The following is a 13,524-nucleotide window of genomic DNA, read 5'->3' on the forward strand; positions in this document are numbered from 1 at the left end:
GTGTGTGTGTGTGTGTGTGTGTGTGTGTGTGTGTGTGTGAGAGAGAGAGAGAGAGAGAGAGAGAGTGTACGTGGGGTTTAGAGAGAGAGAGAGAGAGAGAGAGAGAGAGTGTACGTGGGGTTTAGAGAGAGAGAGAGAGAGAGAGAGAGAGAGAGAGCATCTGAATGCTGGTGTCTGCTCTACATGCAGGCCTCTGTGTGTGTGTGTGTGTGTGTGTGTGTGTGTGTGTGAGACTAATGCAGATAGTTCTACAGATGGCCTATAAAAGCAGCAGCTTGTAATGAAGCAACTGAGACTGAAATCATAGTTATGGTAAACTGGGGAGAGACAGAGACAGGGGAAGAGAAGGGGTGATAGATAAAGAAAGAGAACAGAGAGGAAGAGGTGATGGTAAGAGAGAATAAATAAAAGAGAGCAGGCAAGCAATAAAGCATGGAAAGGAGTGTGGTATAGCCGCTGGCTACTGAATAAACTAGTGTAATGAAACTGTGTGATGTTCACAATAAACTAGGGAGAAAAAGTAAGGATGGACAGAAGGGTGATATAGTGGTATGGTTGGAGAGGGAGAAAGAGGGAAGGAGCTGGCATGTCATCAAAGTTTTAAGTTGAGGAGGAGGGAGAAGTGGAACAGGAGGGGAGGCGATGGGTGGAGTGTGACAGGAAGACACATTGAGGGAAGACTGGAGAGATAAAAAAAAGGCGATTTGGGAATAAAAGATAAAAAGTCGAGGCTTGTGGGTCAGAGACAGATGGAGAAAAGGAGGAAGAAAGAAATGAAAGAGTAAAAAATGAAGGAAAAAGTGTAAAGATGATTTAAATGATACGACGGAGGCACTGATTAAAACCAAGCGGCTAACAAGTAAAAGTGCACTGTACGTGTATTTTTGTGTATGTGTTGGGGAGAGTAAATGTGTGTCTGATAGGACACTGAACAAACAAACATCCCGACACTGAGTGGGGCCACACTGACTGGCAAAATCGATAGGCCAACAGGTCGCAACACTAGGCCAACCTGACATCCAATCACAATGCAGCACAGGGGGGGTCGCCACAGTGATGGATGACCCTGGATGTGTGTGTGTACGTGCATGTTTTCGGTTGTCCGAGTGTGTCCTGTCACTGTGCATTTCTCTGTAACTGTGTGTCTGTGTGAAGATAAGGAGGATGGTGGATGGAAGGGGAGGGGGAGGGGGGTGGTGGTCTATCAGGGTCTTTAGCAAAACGATTTTCCTCTCTCGTTTATGCTGTCTGTTCTCTCTGAGCACCGGGATCCAATATATCTCTCCAAAGAAAACCTTAAAAAGAAACTTTACATCAACTAATTGCGCATGAGGGGATGCTTGGGTGTTTTTGTTTTTGTTTTTCACAGTGGAAATTCATTCGGAGGCAAAGTTATTTTTGTTATTAAGTTATTTTTTGTTTTCTATTTTTAACTGATACACAGTCTTTGGTCTAGCGGACCTCATGTCATTCAAGATGGGTGCTAATGATAAAAGGGTAGCAAGATTTATTTAAATGAAACTCAGAGACTGTTTGTGTGTGTCCACTGAGAAATGCAGAATGCCCACATAATCCTTCGAGGAAGCGGCAGCACTGTAGATATACAGTGGTGGAGAGTGTTGAGAAAGGGAGGAGGGTGTAATTGAATAGGTATGACAATAAAGTCATTGTAAAAATGAATCAATCAGCCAGCCAGTCTAAGAATCAATCGGTTCATTTGCCGACATCAAAACTTCTCTACTCGCTGACTGCTTCGTGAATGATAATTACACATTTTCTGCCATTGGCATGGAAGCGCTTCCCCCTGCAGCTGTACTCGAGCTTTTCATCCGAAGATTATCAAGCAATATTTCTGAAGTTTGAGGAGTGGAGCGCTGTGAGGTTTTCAGATTTCTGGTGACATTTTGAGAAAAAGTGCCGCTCTATCTCCACCTCTCATTTGGGAGCATACTGAGCATAATCATTCTCAATACCACTGTTGATTTCTCCCTTTCTTTCCTTTTTCCCTCTGCTTTTAACTTTCCCCATTCTCCCCTCTCTCTCCACCCTACTCTGTCTGAGTAGTTTCACAGCGCTATCTATCATGTTGAACATCCTCTGTCTCCGTCTTTCTCTCATTTTTTTCTCCATTTTTTTTTTTACCTCCCCCTCTTTCTGCCTCTCTGTTTTTTCCTCCCCTCACCCAATCTGTCTGTCTCCCTCTATCCCCTCCCTAACCCCCTATCTGTCTCAACAGTTTCATAGTTATATCAATCAAGTTCAAACAATAAGGCTGGAGTTGGTCCCTGTTCTCCCATCTACTTCCTGGTTTATGGCTCGTAATACCCCTTTCTCTGTCTCTCCCTCTGTCTCCCTCCCTCACTCTGCTGTGTGTGTTTGTGTATGTGGATGTTTATATGCACGCTTGTGCATATGTCTTAGGCACAGAACTGTTAATGTATCTAGAGGGAATAATGTGATTAACTATAAAACACTCTGATATTGTCTCCCTCCCTTTCTCTGTGGCTGGGTTTAGTCTGCTTTGACTGGGAGTGCAGTCAAGATATTCTTTTACAGCTCTAATGCTTGGCTTTACATATTACAAAGAACTATAGGCTTAAGGACCTTCCTATATGTGTGCTTGGGGTAAGATTATTGTAGAGGCTGTGACAATATGTTGCTGTTTAAACTGCATAATCGCAATGCAGATGTCTTTATTATCTGCCAATGAAACGGTGAATTTAATGGTAGACGCAGTGTGTGGACGGGGGCTGTAAGTTCTCCAGAGCAGTGTCTAGATTGGACGCAACACTGCACAAGAGCTGGGTATATTATTTGGCTGAGTGATGGTTGAGTAAGGCGAAATGCATAGTTAAACGTTTTAGTACAATTAAGTCAAAAAAATTGAAAAAGCCTAAATCAGTTGCCCTTATATTCTCTTTTTCTCTCTTCCTCTACAGAACTTCACAGTACATCTTGTGGAAACCCTGGTATCCCACCCAAAGCAGTGCTAAGTGGTGGCGGCCGTTTCGCCGTGGGAGACCGAGTGCGGTACAGCTGTGTTCCTGGTTACGTCTTAGACGGCCACGCCACGCTCACCTGCATTACCAATGCTGGAAACACCGCCGTGTGGGACTTTCCTGCTCCCATTTGTCGAGGTATGGATGACCAAGCCTGTATGTGTATGTGCATGACTGTATATAAAGAGTTTTCTTCAGAATTGAAAATCCATTAAAAAGGTACAACTCCAGTTCAATTGGAACATGTCTCAAAATGAAGACAAATGATGAAAACAGTACAATATACAATATGAGCAATTTGTTCGTTTATCCAAACAGTTGACTCCATATAATGCTTTTTGAAAACAAAATATTTTGAATCGGAAGAAAATCCTTCATATCATTTATGTGTATTTGTGTGTCTTTGAGAGAGACAGACAGACTGTGCATGCATATGTGTGTCTGTATGTGAAAGCATATAAGACAGGCCATTCCGGAATGCTTGCGTATAGCGTGTGCTTACAGTGTGTGTGTGTGTGTGTGTGTGTGTGTGTGTGTGTGATGGAGTCTTTTATGCTTTTCTTTCTAATTAAAAATGTGTGTGGGAGAGAGGCAAATGTACAGAATTTACGGTATGCTATTGTCTATTTTTGGATTGCTGGTTGGGTTTAGATGTCTGTGTGTACATAGTGTTGTAAGCTATGCAACACTGCATTGCGTTGGCTTAGAAAGAACAGTGTTTTACTTTATGCATTTGTTTCGACATACATTACCATCTAGCGTAGGTGGATGCAAATCTAGCAACGTGTGCATGTACAGTATTGCACAATATTCTAGTTTGAACAAGTTTGAAGAATTATAAATTACACCAGCAGGCAGACTGCAGGCTCAAATAAATGATATATTCACAACATCTTGTTCAATATTCTCTTGTCCTGTGCATAATGTAAACATGAGATAATTATTAGATTAAATCTCCATTATCCTTTTCTATATTTTCATCAAATAAATGTAAATAACTCCCTGTTATGGATAGCATTGCTTGTACAATCAATCCTACTGAGAATCACACCCACAGTCTGCAGATTTATACTGCCCTCAGCCACTGACAGCACTTGTTTTACGTTGCAAGTCCATATGGTTGTGTCCCGGTGGCTCTTATTACCCCCCATTGGTGCTAGTATGCGAAGCTCACTAAATATCAGTGAGCCAGAATAGATGAGTGACTGTTTAAGCGAGCCAAACATCTATCGAATCACAGAGACATAGATAGTGTTACAGATACCAACATGGATGTTAAGTCTGATTAGCAGTATCAGAACTATTACCACGTTATCACTGGAACAGTTTGTCAACCTTAAAGGGTAATTTTACACATTAAAGTATGTTTACAGGTCTTAGGGAAATGGAACAAGAATGGGTTGTGTAAAACAAATGATATCTCTGATATTGAAATAAACTACTAAATAACAATAGCCTTAAATTCACATATAAATACAACGAATATGAGCATTTAACATAAATACAGGTGCACCTTAAAGTTTTCCACAAGACTTGAATTAAGACTGAGACCTCATTAAAGCTGCATAATCGTGACTTTTTATACCTCCCATTATATTATTCCAATGACTCTCATATGACTGCCAAGTGACATCAATGACCTGAACCTTCCCAGGCAGAGACAGTGATTTAGTTAAGATATCGAACTTTGCTGCTCCACCTGAATGCATTCCGGTTGTAGATCTGATAAGCAACACAGAGTCAGCCATCCAGAAGAGCACCATCCTTTAACATGCAGGAGAAGGCACTTATACTTCTCAGAGGGGACCCGAACATCTCCATACTCCCATGAGAGAGGGGGCGGATTCACGGTATTGAACTTTGAGGACTATCAGTTCACAGTATGTGCACTCCTTAGTGATTCAAACACAACTGATAAACAAGAGAGATACCACCAACTACTATGAAGAAAGAAGGCAATGAATTACTTACTATCAATGGGAACACAGAAGGTGTAGATCATCATAGCATCCACTTTTGGGAAACTGCTGTTGTCAAACTAACTGTCAGCGGCAGTGACTTGGGGGACTCTGTCAACAAGGTTCAAGGACACACATTGGGAGTATTCACGCCAATATTTATGTGTGATGACAGTGGTTAGGACTATAGTGATAACAGCTGGAGCTCAACCTGATCAAACAAACAGAGCACAATCCAGGCCAGGTACTCCCTATTGGATCTTTGCTTGAACACCGCAGTAGATAAATGTGTTCTATAGACATAGCTCAGATCCCTCCTGCAGTCAGTCCGTATATGGAGGACGTGATGGAGAAGATATTAAATACTGGCTGGTGGCCATTGGTTAAGATGTATACTTCTACTACTATTACTACTAATTCTACTACTACTACTACTACTACTACTACTACGAAAATGATAATGTTTAAAAACACCTTTAAGTTCTTCACAAAAAAATATGGTCTTGACAGAAAGCTTAAAAGAAGGCAGTGGAGTTCCTAAGGTAAGATATTCCAAAGATTTGGAGCCCTTACATCACCCTTGACATTCAGCCTTGACTATTGATGAACTACCATGGCCTTATCAGAGGATCTGAAGTTATGGGTTGGTAAGTAATGATTTCGAGGCTCAGCCAGGAAGCTCAATGCCATACCATGTTGGGCAACAAAAGTCAAGACTGAAATTTTAAAAATCAATTCTGAAATAGACCAGAAACCGGTGATTGGAAGCTAAAATAGGAGAGAAATTATCACACTTTTGTGAATTAGGTGAAAGTCTGGCGTTTGATTTTCTGAAGCCAAGGTCTCATTACCTTTTATCCAGACGAAAAGTGATCAAAACTGGCTGAATGGCTGGAAATGATTAAAAGTAATAAGTTATCTAATTCCTCAAAATTTCTTGAAGAAGAAAGACATAAGCAACATGGACATTATGAATCACGTTCTGCAAAGGTTCTTAGCAGTGGGTACAACGTGTTGAGCTAGAGTGTTAAGCGCAGACGGAACTTTGCTTAAAAATTTGTTCAGGTCTTATAATAATGATTCATGTTTTACACAGGAAAGATAGCTTAGCTAATTCAATTACAGCTGAGCGTCATCTGCACATAAAATTCAGTCTCATACCTTTTGATGATTTGGCCTAGAGATAATAAGTGGTCCTAGAATGGAGCCTAGTGGCACCCCATACAGACATTTAGCTTGAGAGTGGATAAAGCCATCTACGGACACAACACATTTTCTGTTTGAAAAGGTTTGAAGACCATCACTAGAGGGCAGTCCAGAGGATATCAGCCCATTTTCTAAACCTTTCCATAATAATGCTATGATCCACTGTGTCAAAAGCGGCACTAAGATCAATCAGGAGCAAGACTGAGAATTCTCCTGCATCAAGATATCATTGATAACGCCTACATGGGCAGTCTCTGTGCTGTGTCTGTAGCCTGAAAGCCTTGAAATCTCTCAAAATTATTATTACTGATCAATACAGTCAATTAATCATGGTCAAAGGGCCCAGAGTCACGTTTTTAAGAGTGGCTGAATAAAAGGAGTGTTAAAATAATTGGCAACATATCCAGAAGAAAAAGAAAGGTTTATAATTGAAACTCAACATAATAATGGTGTCATTTGTGAAATTCAGATTCACAAGTGGGGGTGTTAGTTTTTGGTAGAATGTCCTCGATCTTGTCTATAAAAGAAAAGGTTAAAAACCTTTCACAGTCGACATTTGAGGTAATTAGGATAACAAAAAAACAAGGGTTGACTTAACGTTCAGTGTTCTTAAATAGGAACATCATTTTGTGATGGTTAGAGGTTAGGAGGTTGAAAAACATTTTGCTTTTACATCTTTAATTTCACATCAGATTGTAATAAAAATTTCATATGCTCAGTGTACTGACAGCTTTGACTTCCGTCTCTATCTCTCCGCCTTGCTACACTCCCTTTTCAGGCCAAGGATCCTTTCAGTAAACTAAAATGAAATGATGGGTTTAAATATACTGTACATTTTAGCTGGAGCAACATTATCCAAAGCAGTTGTGCACAAATCATCGAAGCAGTTCACTATATCATTAGTGTTTGACGGCTAATCTAAGGATTCAGCAGACTTCACAAATAATGAGGAAAATCTTGAAGCGGCAGTGTCATTAAAGATGTTTTGGCAAATTTCCTGCTTATGGATGTCAGGTTAAGGCCGTCATGGATCAGCTGTGTGGAAACTGGTGGCAGATTCATTAAGAAGGAGATTTGGAATAACAGCCTGCCATTTCCTTCTGTGCTGTTTCCATAAATCCAAGAGGGCACATCTGCCTTTAATGCTTACCCACGTAGGCTCTCTCTCTTTTATTCATACCATCCAACCGAACACAAATGAGGAGAAATCCGTACCAAACAGATGAAAGAAACAAAATCAGCAGACACCGTAGTTACCCTTACTGAGATATAATGAACAGAGTATGAAGCTCCACAAAGACCACCAGGCAAATAAAGGCAAAGATTACGCCATTTTGTCATCTGGCATGGAACCAAACTAGGGATGTCACGATTACTCGATTTCACAATTAATTGCGGTATTAAGCGCTACGATTAATTGATCGGAACGTTTCCTGAATACCGTCAGAAAATATTATGCCGGAACCATAGTTAAGGGCAACTCAAACGGAACAAAAAACAAAGTTACGCAACACCGAAGTGTTGCCGCCAGTTGCCGCGCCCACGTGTGTTGCTTTGTTTTGGTCCCTGCAAGTTGCAGAAGAGAAGCGTACCTGTGGGGGAAATGGCAGAAGAGTTATTCCCCCCGACCAAACGTGTTAAATCAGCCGTGTGGGAATATTTTGGATACAGGAAGAACGATCAGGGTGTCGCTTAAGAGGACGGCTTGCCAGCATGTAAATCATTGCAGTCACAGGAGGAAACACATCTAATATGTTTCACCACCTGCGGGACAACCACCCGACTTTGTATGCCAAAATAAAGGTAAATACACAGTAACATTAAAATACGTCAATGTTTTCCTAACGTTGCATTGAATAAGTAGGAAATTAAATGTTAACGTGTCATTTGCAATTAATTGTGTACGAGTGCGACACGGGTTCGCCTTTCAGTGCAGCGATCGTTTTTTTTTTTTTTAAAATAATAGATACGTTTCATATGTGGCCACATAAAATTAGACAAATGATTAAAACAATTAAAAATAAACGTAAACATCTGGTATAGATGACAATTGATGACTTTAATAATTTAAACAATTCTCCTGGGGGATTAACGATTGGTCCTATATAAATAGATACTTAAATATACAAATACAAATATTGGTTGCTTGACTTTGTTGCTATATATTTTTGTGATGTTGGCATCAAAAGATAGCAATAAAGAAAACTTTAAGACTTTCAAGGAGTGTTCATGTGATTTTACATATGAATAGAGTTGTGAAATCAATCAACGCATAATAATCGTGATTATCGTAATATCGTGATAAATTCTCTGACAATAATCGTACTAAGGAAAACTGTAATCGTGACATCCCTAAACCAATCACAGCTTTTCAATATTTCACATCATTGCTCTATGCAGTGTTGTCATCAAGTGATGAGTCATGCATGTGTTTAACTTGCGAGGTGGTTTCACACCTCTACTCATCTGACCCTCGCATGCTCTCATGCTCTATCATGATCTATCTTAAAAGTTGAAAGAAACTGATTTCTTCTATCAGTAGAACTGATGATGCATATAAATGACCCCCTGAAATGTCTTCAATTGCAAGTCCAATACATTTTACATTATACATCGTTGAATAACTGACTAAGATTGAGATGCTGAAATTCCGTGTACAGGCGACAGCTAACAGGGTTGCATCATGTCATTTTTTGTCTGTGATCATGTTGTTGACAACAGACACTGCAAAATGAAGTTAATATTTCATATTTCATATTTCCAACATCACAAGAAAGAGAAAAAACAATGTGCTGAATTGTTGAGCAATATACTTCACTGAACAGTGAAGTGTAATTTGGGTCTAGGGAAGGCGGAGGGTGAGGTAAGGAGAGAAGGAAGAGGGGAGAGGAGGAAATGGCAACTTGTCAAAGCTGGATTAGCAATGTCTCTGTCACTCTGTCAGTAAGGCTAAGAGGAGCTAAGCTACTAATGTGTTCACACCATCTCAGAAAACACACACAAACACACACACACACACACACAACTATTCACACCCACCTCCCACGTATAAACAACATGCAAAAAAAAGATACCATACACACACAAACACACTCATATGCATACACAGAGTTGTGTACTTAAGTATTCTTTATTTTGTGTGTGTGCGTGTGTGTGTAGTGACACCCAGAGGCATTCATACCAACCGTAATAGCTTTCTATCAATTATTCAGCCATGCAATCAAATGACTTGAAATGCAGGGCTTTTAGCAATATCACCAGGAAATGTGTTCTCTCTCTCTCTCTCCCTCTCGTTCTTTCTTACTGTTTACGTACAATCGTGTCCCTTATTCTTAAAATACCATTAATGTAAACATAATCACATATTTTCATAGGTAAGTACAGGCCTTGCTTCAATTAGTGTGCATTAATTATGAATAGACTAGGCTAGAGTAGTCTCTCAAAATGGTGAAGTGTTAGTACTTCCATTTCTAGCTATGTGTTCACATTCATCTCTAGTCTTTACAGAAGAAATCAATAGACTGCATTTTGCTCCGACATTGAGCCACAGAATTTAGGGGCACACTGTAGTGGATGTTTTGCGCCAAGACTATTCTGGTTCATTGCGATTGGTTAATATAATTTACCCTGAGGTGTAAATATGAATGTGATGGTTAAGTGATTTGCTGCCACTTGAAGCCGCTATGGCCTTGAGTGCAACTGCAAACTTCAGTAGACCTTGTGATATGATAAAACATATATATTTAATATGTTAGAGATGACTTAACAAACCTTTGACATGTTCTGAAAAATAACAGTCTTTGTTTGATGGTGCTGCATCACATTAATTTAAACAGGTGTTGGTTTTACCGTTTATTTTAGTTTCTTTGTTGGGATATTGTTGCCAGCACGAAGCAGTTGTATTGCAAGTTAAGTTAAGGCACAAAAAAGACTGCCTGTCTTGCCATGACAGTCCCTAGATGATGGTTCTAGTGGTTTAGAGAGATATCAAGTTGGAATATGGTTGTTATGAGTTGACCTGAAATGTATAAACATTGTGTATAAGTGCAATACATAATAGTTGGCCACCTGTTGAATTCAACCAATAGGGGGCAGCATATTACCAGACTAACTGTAACTGCTGTTAGCTTGTTAACTCAGTTAGCCATGCAGCTAGTGGTCCTTTTATAGATACTGTATATACTCCGCCTGGACAAGGCGAGCACTAGGGGAGTGTTGGTTTTGTGCAAACCGCTAGCAAAGATGCTTTGGACCAATGACCGGCTGACTTTCTCAGGCTCGGCTGGACCATAGACATCTTTGACACATCTTCAGAACTGTTATTTCTTCATATTGTGTTGTTAATTTTACTTAATCTTTCAATGTTTCAACTAAAATTCTCACCTTTTGTACCTTTTAACTGATATAGCATACTTACTGGGTGTACAGCTTAGCTAAACTCAGCTAACAGAGCTCTTCAGAAACATTTACTCGTACCACTAGGTTTGTATCGAATAACATCCTCTCATTTTCCATGAAGAAATTTTCAAAAAGTGAGTCTTGCAGGCAGTAATTAATCAAGTGTGCATAGCAGCTTTATATAAGCTCTTTGCAGAACTAATAATACTACATTTTGTAGTTGGCATGGACATAAGTGTGACAGTAATGGTGAATAAAATTACCCGGCAGTGAAGGAGCAATGTTGATTAATACCCCTTGCTCATCATTGCTCCCTCTTAAGGCTTGAATCTCCTCTTTGTATTGAGGACACAATTCCTTCGCTTTCATTCTAGTTTATTTCATATATCTTAACGAAATAGGACGTATGCTTCATTGGTGTAGTGAACTGTCGCTGTTGGGAAAAGATCACTGTGACAGATGACAAAAAGTTGTCTAACATGCCTAGAACAACTGCAGTAGAGGCCAGTGGAGCTAGGAATATATTAATTGGAATGGACTGGGAACCATTGTGGATTTGGGCCTACAGATCCACTGTGTGACTGATTTTGATGCATCCAAATAAACTTTTCTTGACATGTATAAGTAGCAACAGCATAGCCAATCTTACAGACACCATTCCAAATAGGGAAAGTATTGGAAGTGTGCTGTTTCAGCACACTTTTATTGTACCCAAACTGTGTTACACAGTACCGTGAGCGAAATATAATGGAAAAACTGCGCAGCTATAGTATGCCACACTAATACAGGCAGTAGAAAATATCATATAAGGTGTATAATGTGTTTTGTGGAGATATTTCCTCTGACAACCTCAGAGTTCCTCTGTGTGTTTGTGCGTTTATGTATGAGTGTCAGTGTGTGTGCTTCTACTAAGTTGGTGCAGAATTATTTACAGGACAGAAATACCCTTCAGCATTCAAGGCATCCATATTCACACACGCGCACGCACGCAGGCATAGTTGGCTCTGAGAAAATTTCATCATGATCCCACAGAATATGCAAATGAATATTCATGGTTTTGGTGGATGTGTGTGTGTGGTGGGGGTGATCTGAGTGAAAGAGAGAGCAAGACAGAGATAAACAGACAGAGCATCAGCGAATGAGCATCTGTGGAGCAAGAACGACAGTTTGAGCTGGAAAAAACTGTGGTAAATTGATGAGAAACTGTGATTGACCCCGTGCATGTTTGTGCATGTACAGGTGCATTATATACACTGTCTCTGACTGAGTATACCATGAACCCACATTGATTTCTGTAGAATATCGTGAGAGAGGCAACACAAAAGAGAGCAAGAGTTTGTGGGAAGACAGGGGCGGAAGAGCTAGACGGAGAGGAAGTAGGGGGTTATTGTTGGAATTGAAAAAGTAATAATGTGCTCTGACAAAACTCAAAATTAGACCGGCTGTGAAACGGAAATGAAATGAGTGTGTGCGTGGTTGTTTGCGAGCGCGTGCTTGTGTGTAGTCAGCATAACGACACTGAGGCTGCTGCTGCTGCTTGGGTGCATGTTTTTGTGTGTTCACAGGGGTGTGCACGTTATTGTTTGAGCTCGTAGCACAAGTTCTGCTGCAGTCTGATCCGGCGACACTTGAATTCTTTCCTCCCCTCTTGTGAGCAGTAACACTGCAGTCACACTGTGTCCCAGACAAAAGGCCAAGCTGTGGCAGAATCTGTGCCCAGATCGACATTAATTGAGGAAACAATTCAACTGCAGGTTAGCCATTTTTTAAACTCATTGGGAAAAAATAATGCAATTTTCTATAAGATGTAGGACTCCATACCATGAAAATAATGAAGGGGTCATATTAGATAAACTACAGAAAAATTAGACAAACTACTAAATTGCTCTATACTGTCAAACAAACTCACAGTTAGTTTGGTTTGCATTGTCAGCTAGCTACAGGCAAATGTGTGTAATTTTGCTGCATTGGCTGTTATGGAGAATAAAACAGACTTCGAATCACCCAAGTTGTCATATTTACAGAAATGAAACAAGCCTTAAAATCACCTCACTTTCAGCTTCAAAGCGCCTTAAGTTTTTTCACTGAGCGAGTAGTAGCTGATGGGGCTCCACTACCTGTGAACTCTAAAAACTTATACCCACCTGTACCAATATTTACTTAGAACTTAATCAGCTTTGTCTCAAAAGTCACTGCCATTTAAGAACGTATTTTAAGCTTCAGTATTTTAGCTATGAATTTAAGCCATGTATAATCTGACAGACCCAGACACACTCAAAATGTAACTGGAAGGAAATCTGACAGTAAGGAAGCTCATTTATTGGTATCCATTCATTCTAGCTGAAGAGGGAAGGAAGATAGGTAGGAAAGAAAGAAAAAAGAGACTCCTTATTTACTATCTTAAATGACAATGAATGGAAAGAAAAGCAAAAATCCTTACATTTAAGAAGCTAATTTTCTCAATGGATGATGTCTCTTGTGTGATGCATGAAGCCAAAGGTTGCTTTAGATGTTAGATGACATGGTTTTGAATTAAGAGTTTGGTTTTGACTCCAATCTCTGTTTCTGTGAGGGTGCTTCCGACTGTATGGGCCTTGAACGGGTGTTTGCTTTGAATCTGAGTCTGCAGCAAAAGGTATTTCACAGCCCAGGAACATGTTTGGAAAATGCCAGCAGAGGGTTTTTCTATGCCACTAATATTTAAGTCATAGGCTATATAAAATGTTGCGTCACACGGCACATGCCCCTTTCACTTGAAAACACACAAAAAGACCTAAACCAGGTGTTAAGCGGTCGATATTGGATTTTACTATATACAGTATTCCCTCAGCATAAGCTCATTGAGGATGTCTGCTCCATTTTCAAAAACATTCTGCCCGAGTCAGTACTTCTGCTGAAGATGGTTGTTTGACTTCGACATAAACTTTTTACGACTTTCACAGTTCACTTATGCATATGCGTGT

At 40.0% G+C, this 13,524-nt stretch overlaps 1 protein-coding gene across 9 annotated transcripts in view; it reads left to right on the forward strand.

Annotated features, from left to right (window-relative positions):
- Positions 1-13,524, forward strand: part of csmd3b (CUB and Sushi multiple domains 3b) — a 376,450-nt gene that overhangs the window by 152,433 nt on the left and 210,493 nt on the right. For all 9 annotated transcript variants that reach the window (XM_030411810.1, XM_030411811.1, XM_030411812.1 and 6 more), the window contains one exon: positions 2,940-3,137. In XM_030411810.1, coding sequence (XP_030267670.1) covers positions 2,940-3,137 — 198 coding nt within the window. The remainder of the gene's footprint in view (positions 1-2,939; positions 3,138-13,524) is intronic.

Source organism: Sparus aurata, chromosome 3, assembly GCF_900880675.1.
Source record: "Sparus aurata chromosome 3, fSpaAur1.1, whole genome shotgun sequence".
Classification (NCBI taxonomy): Eukaryota; Metazoa; Chordata; class Actinopteri; order Spariformes; family Sparidae; genus Sparus; species Sparus aurata.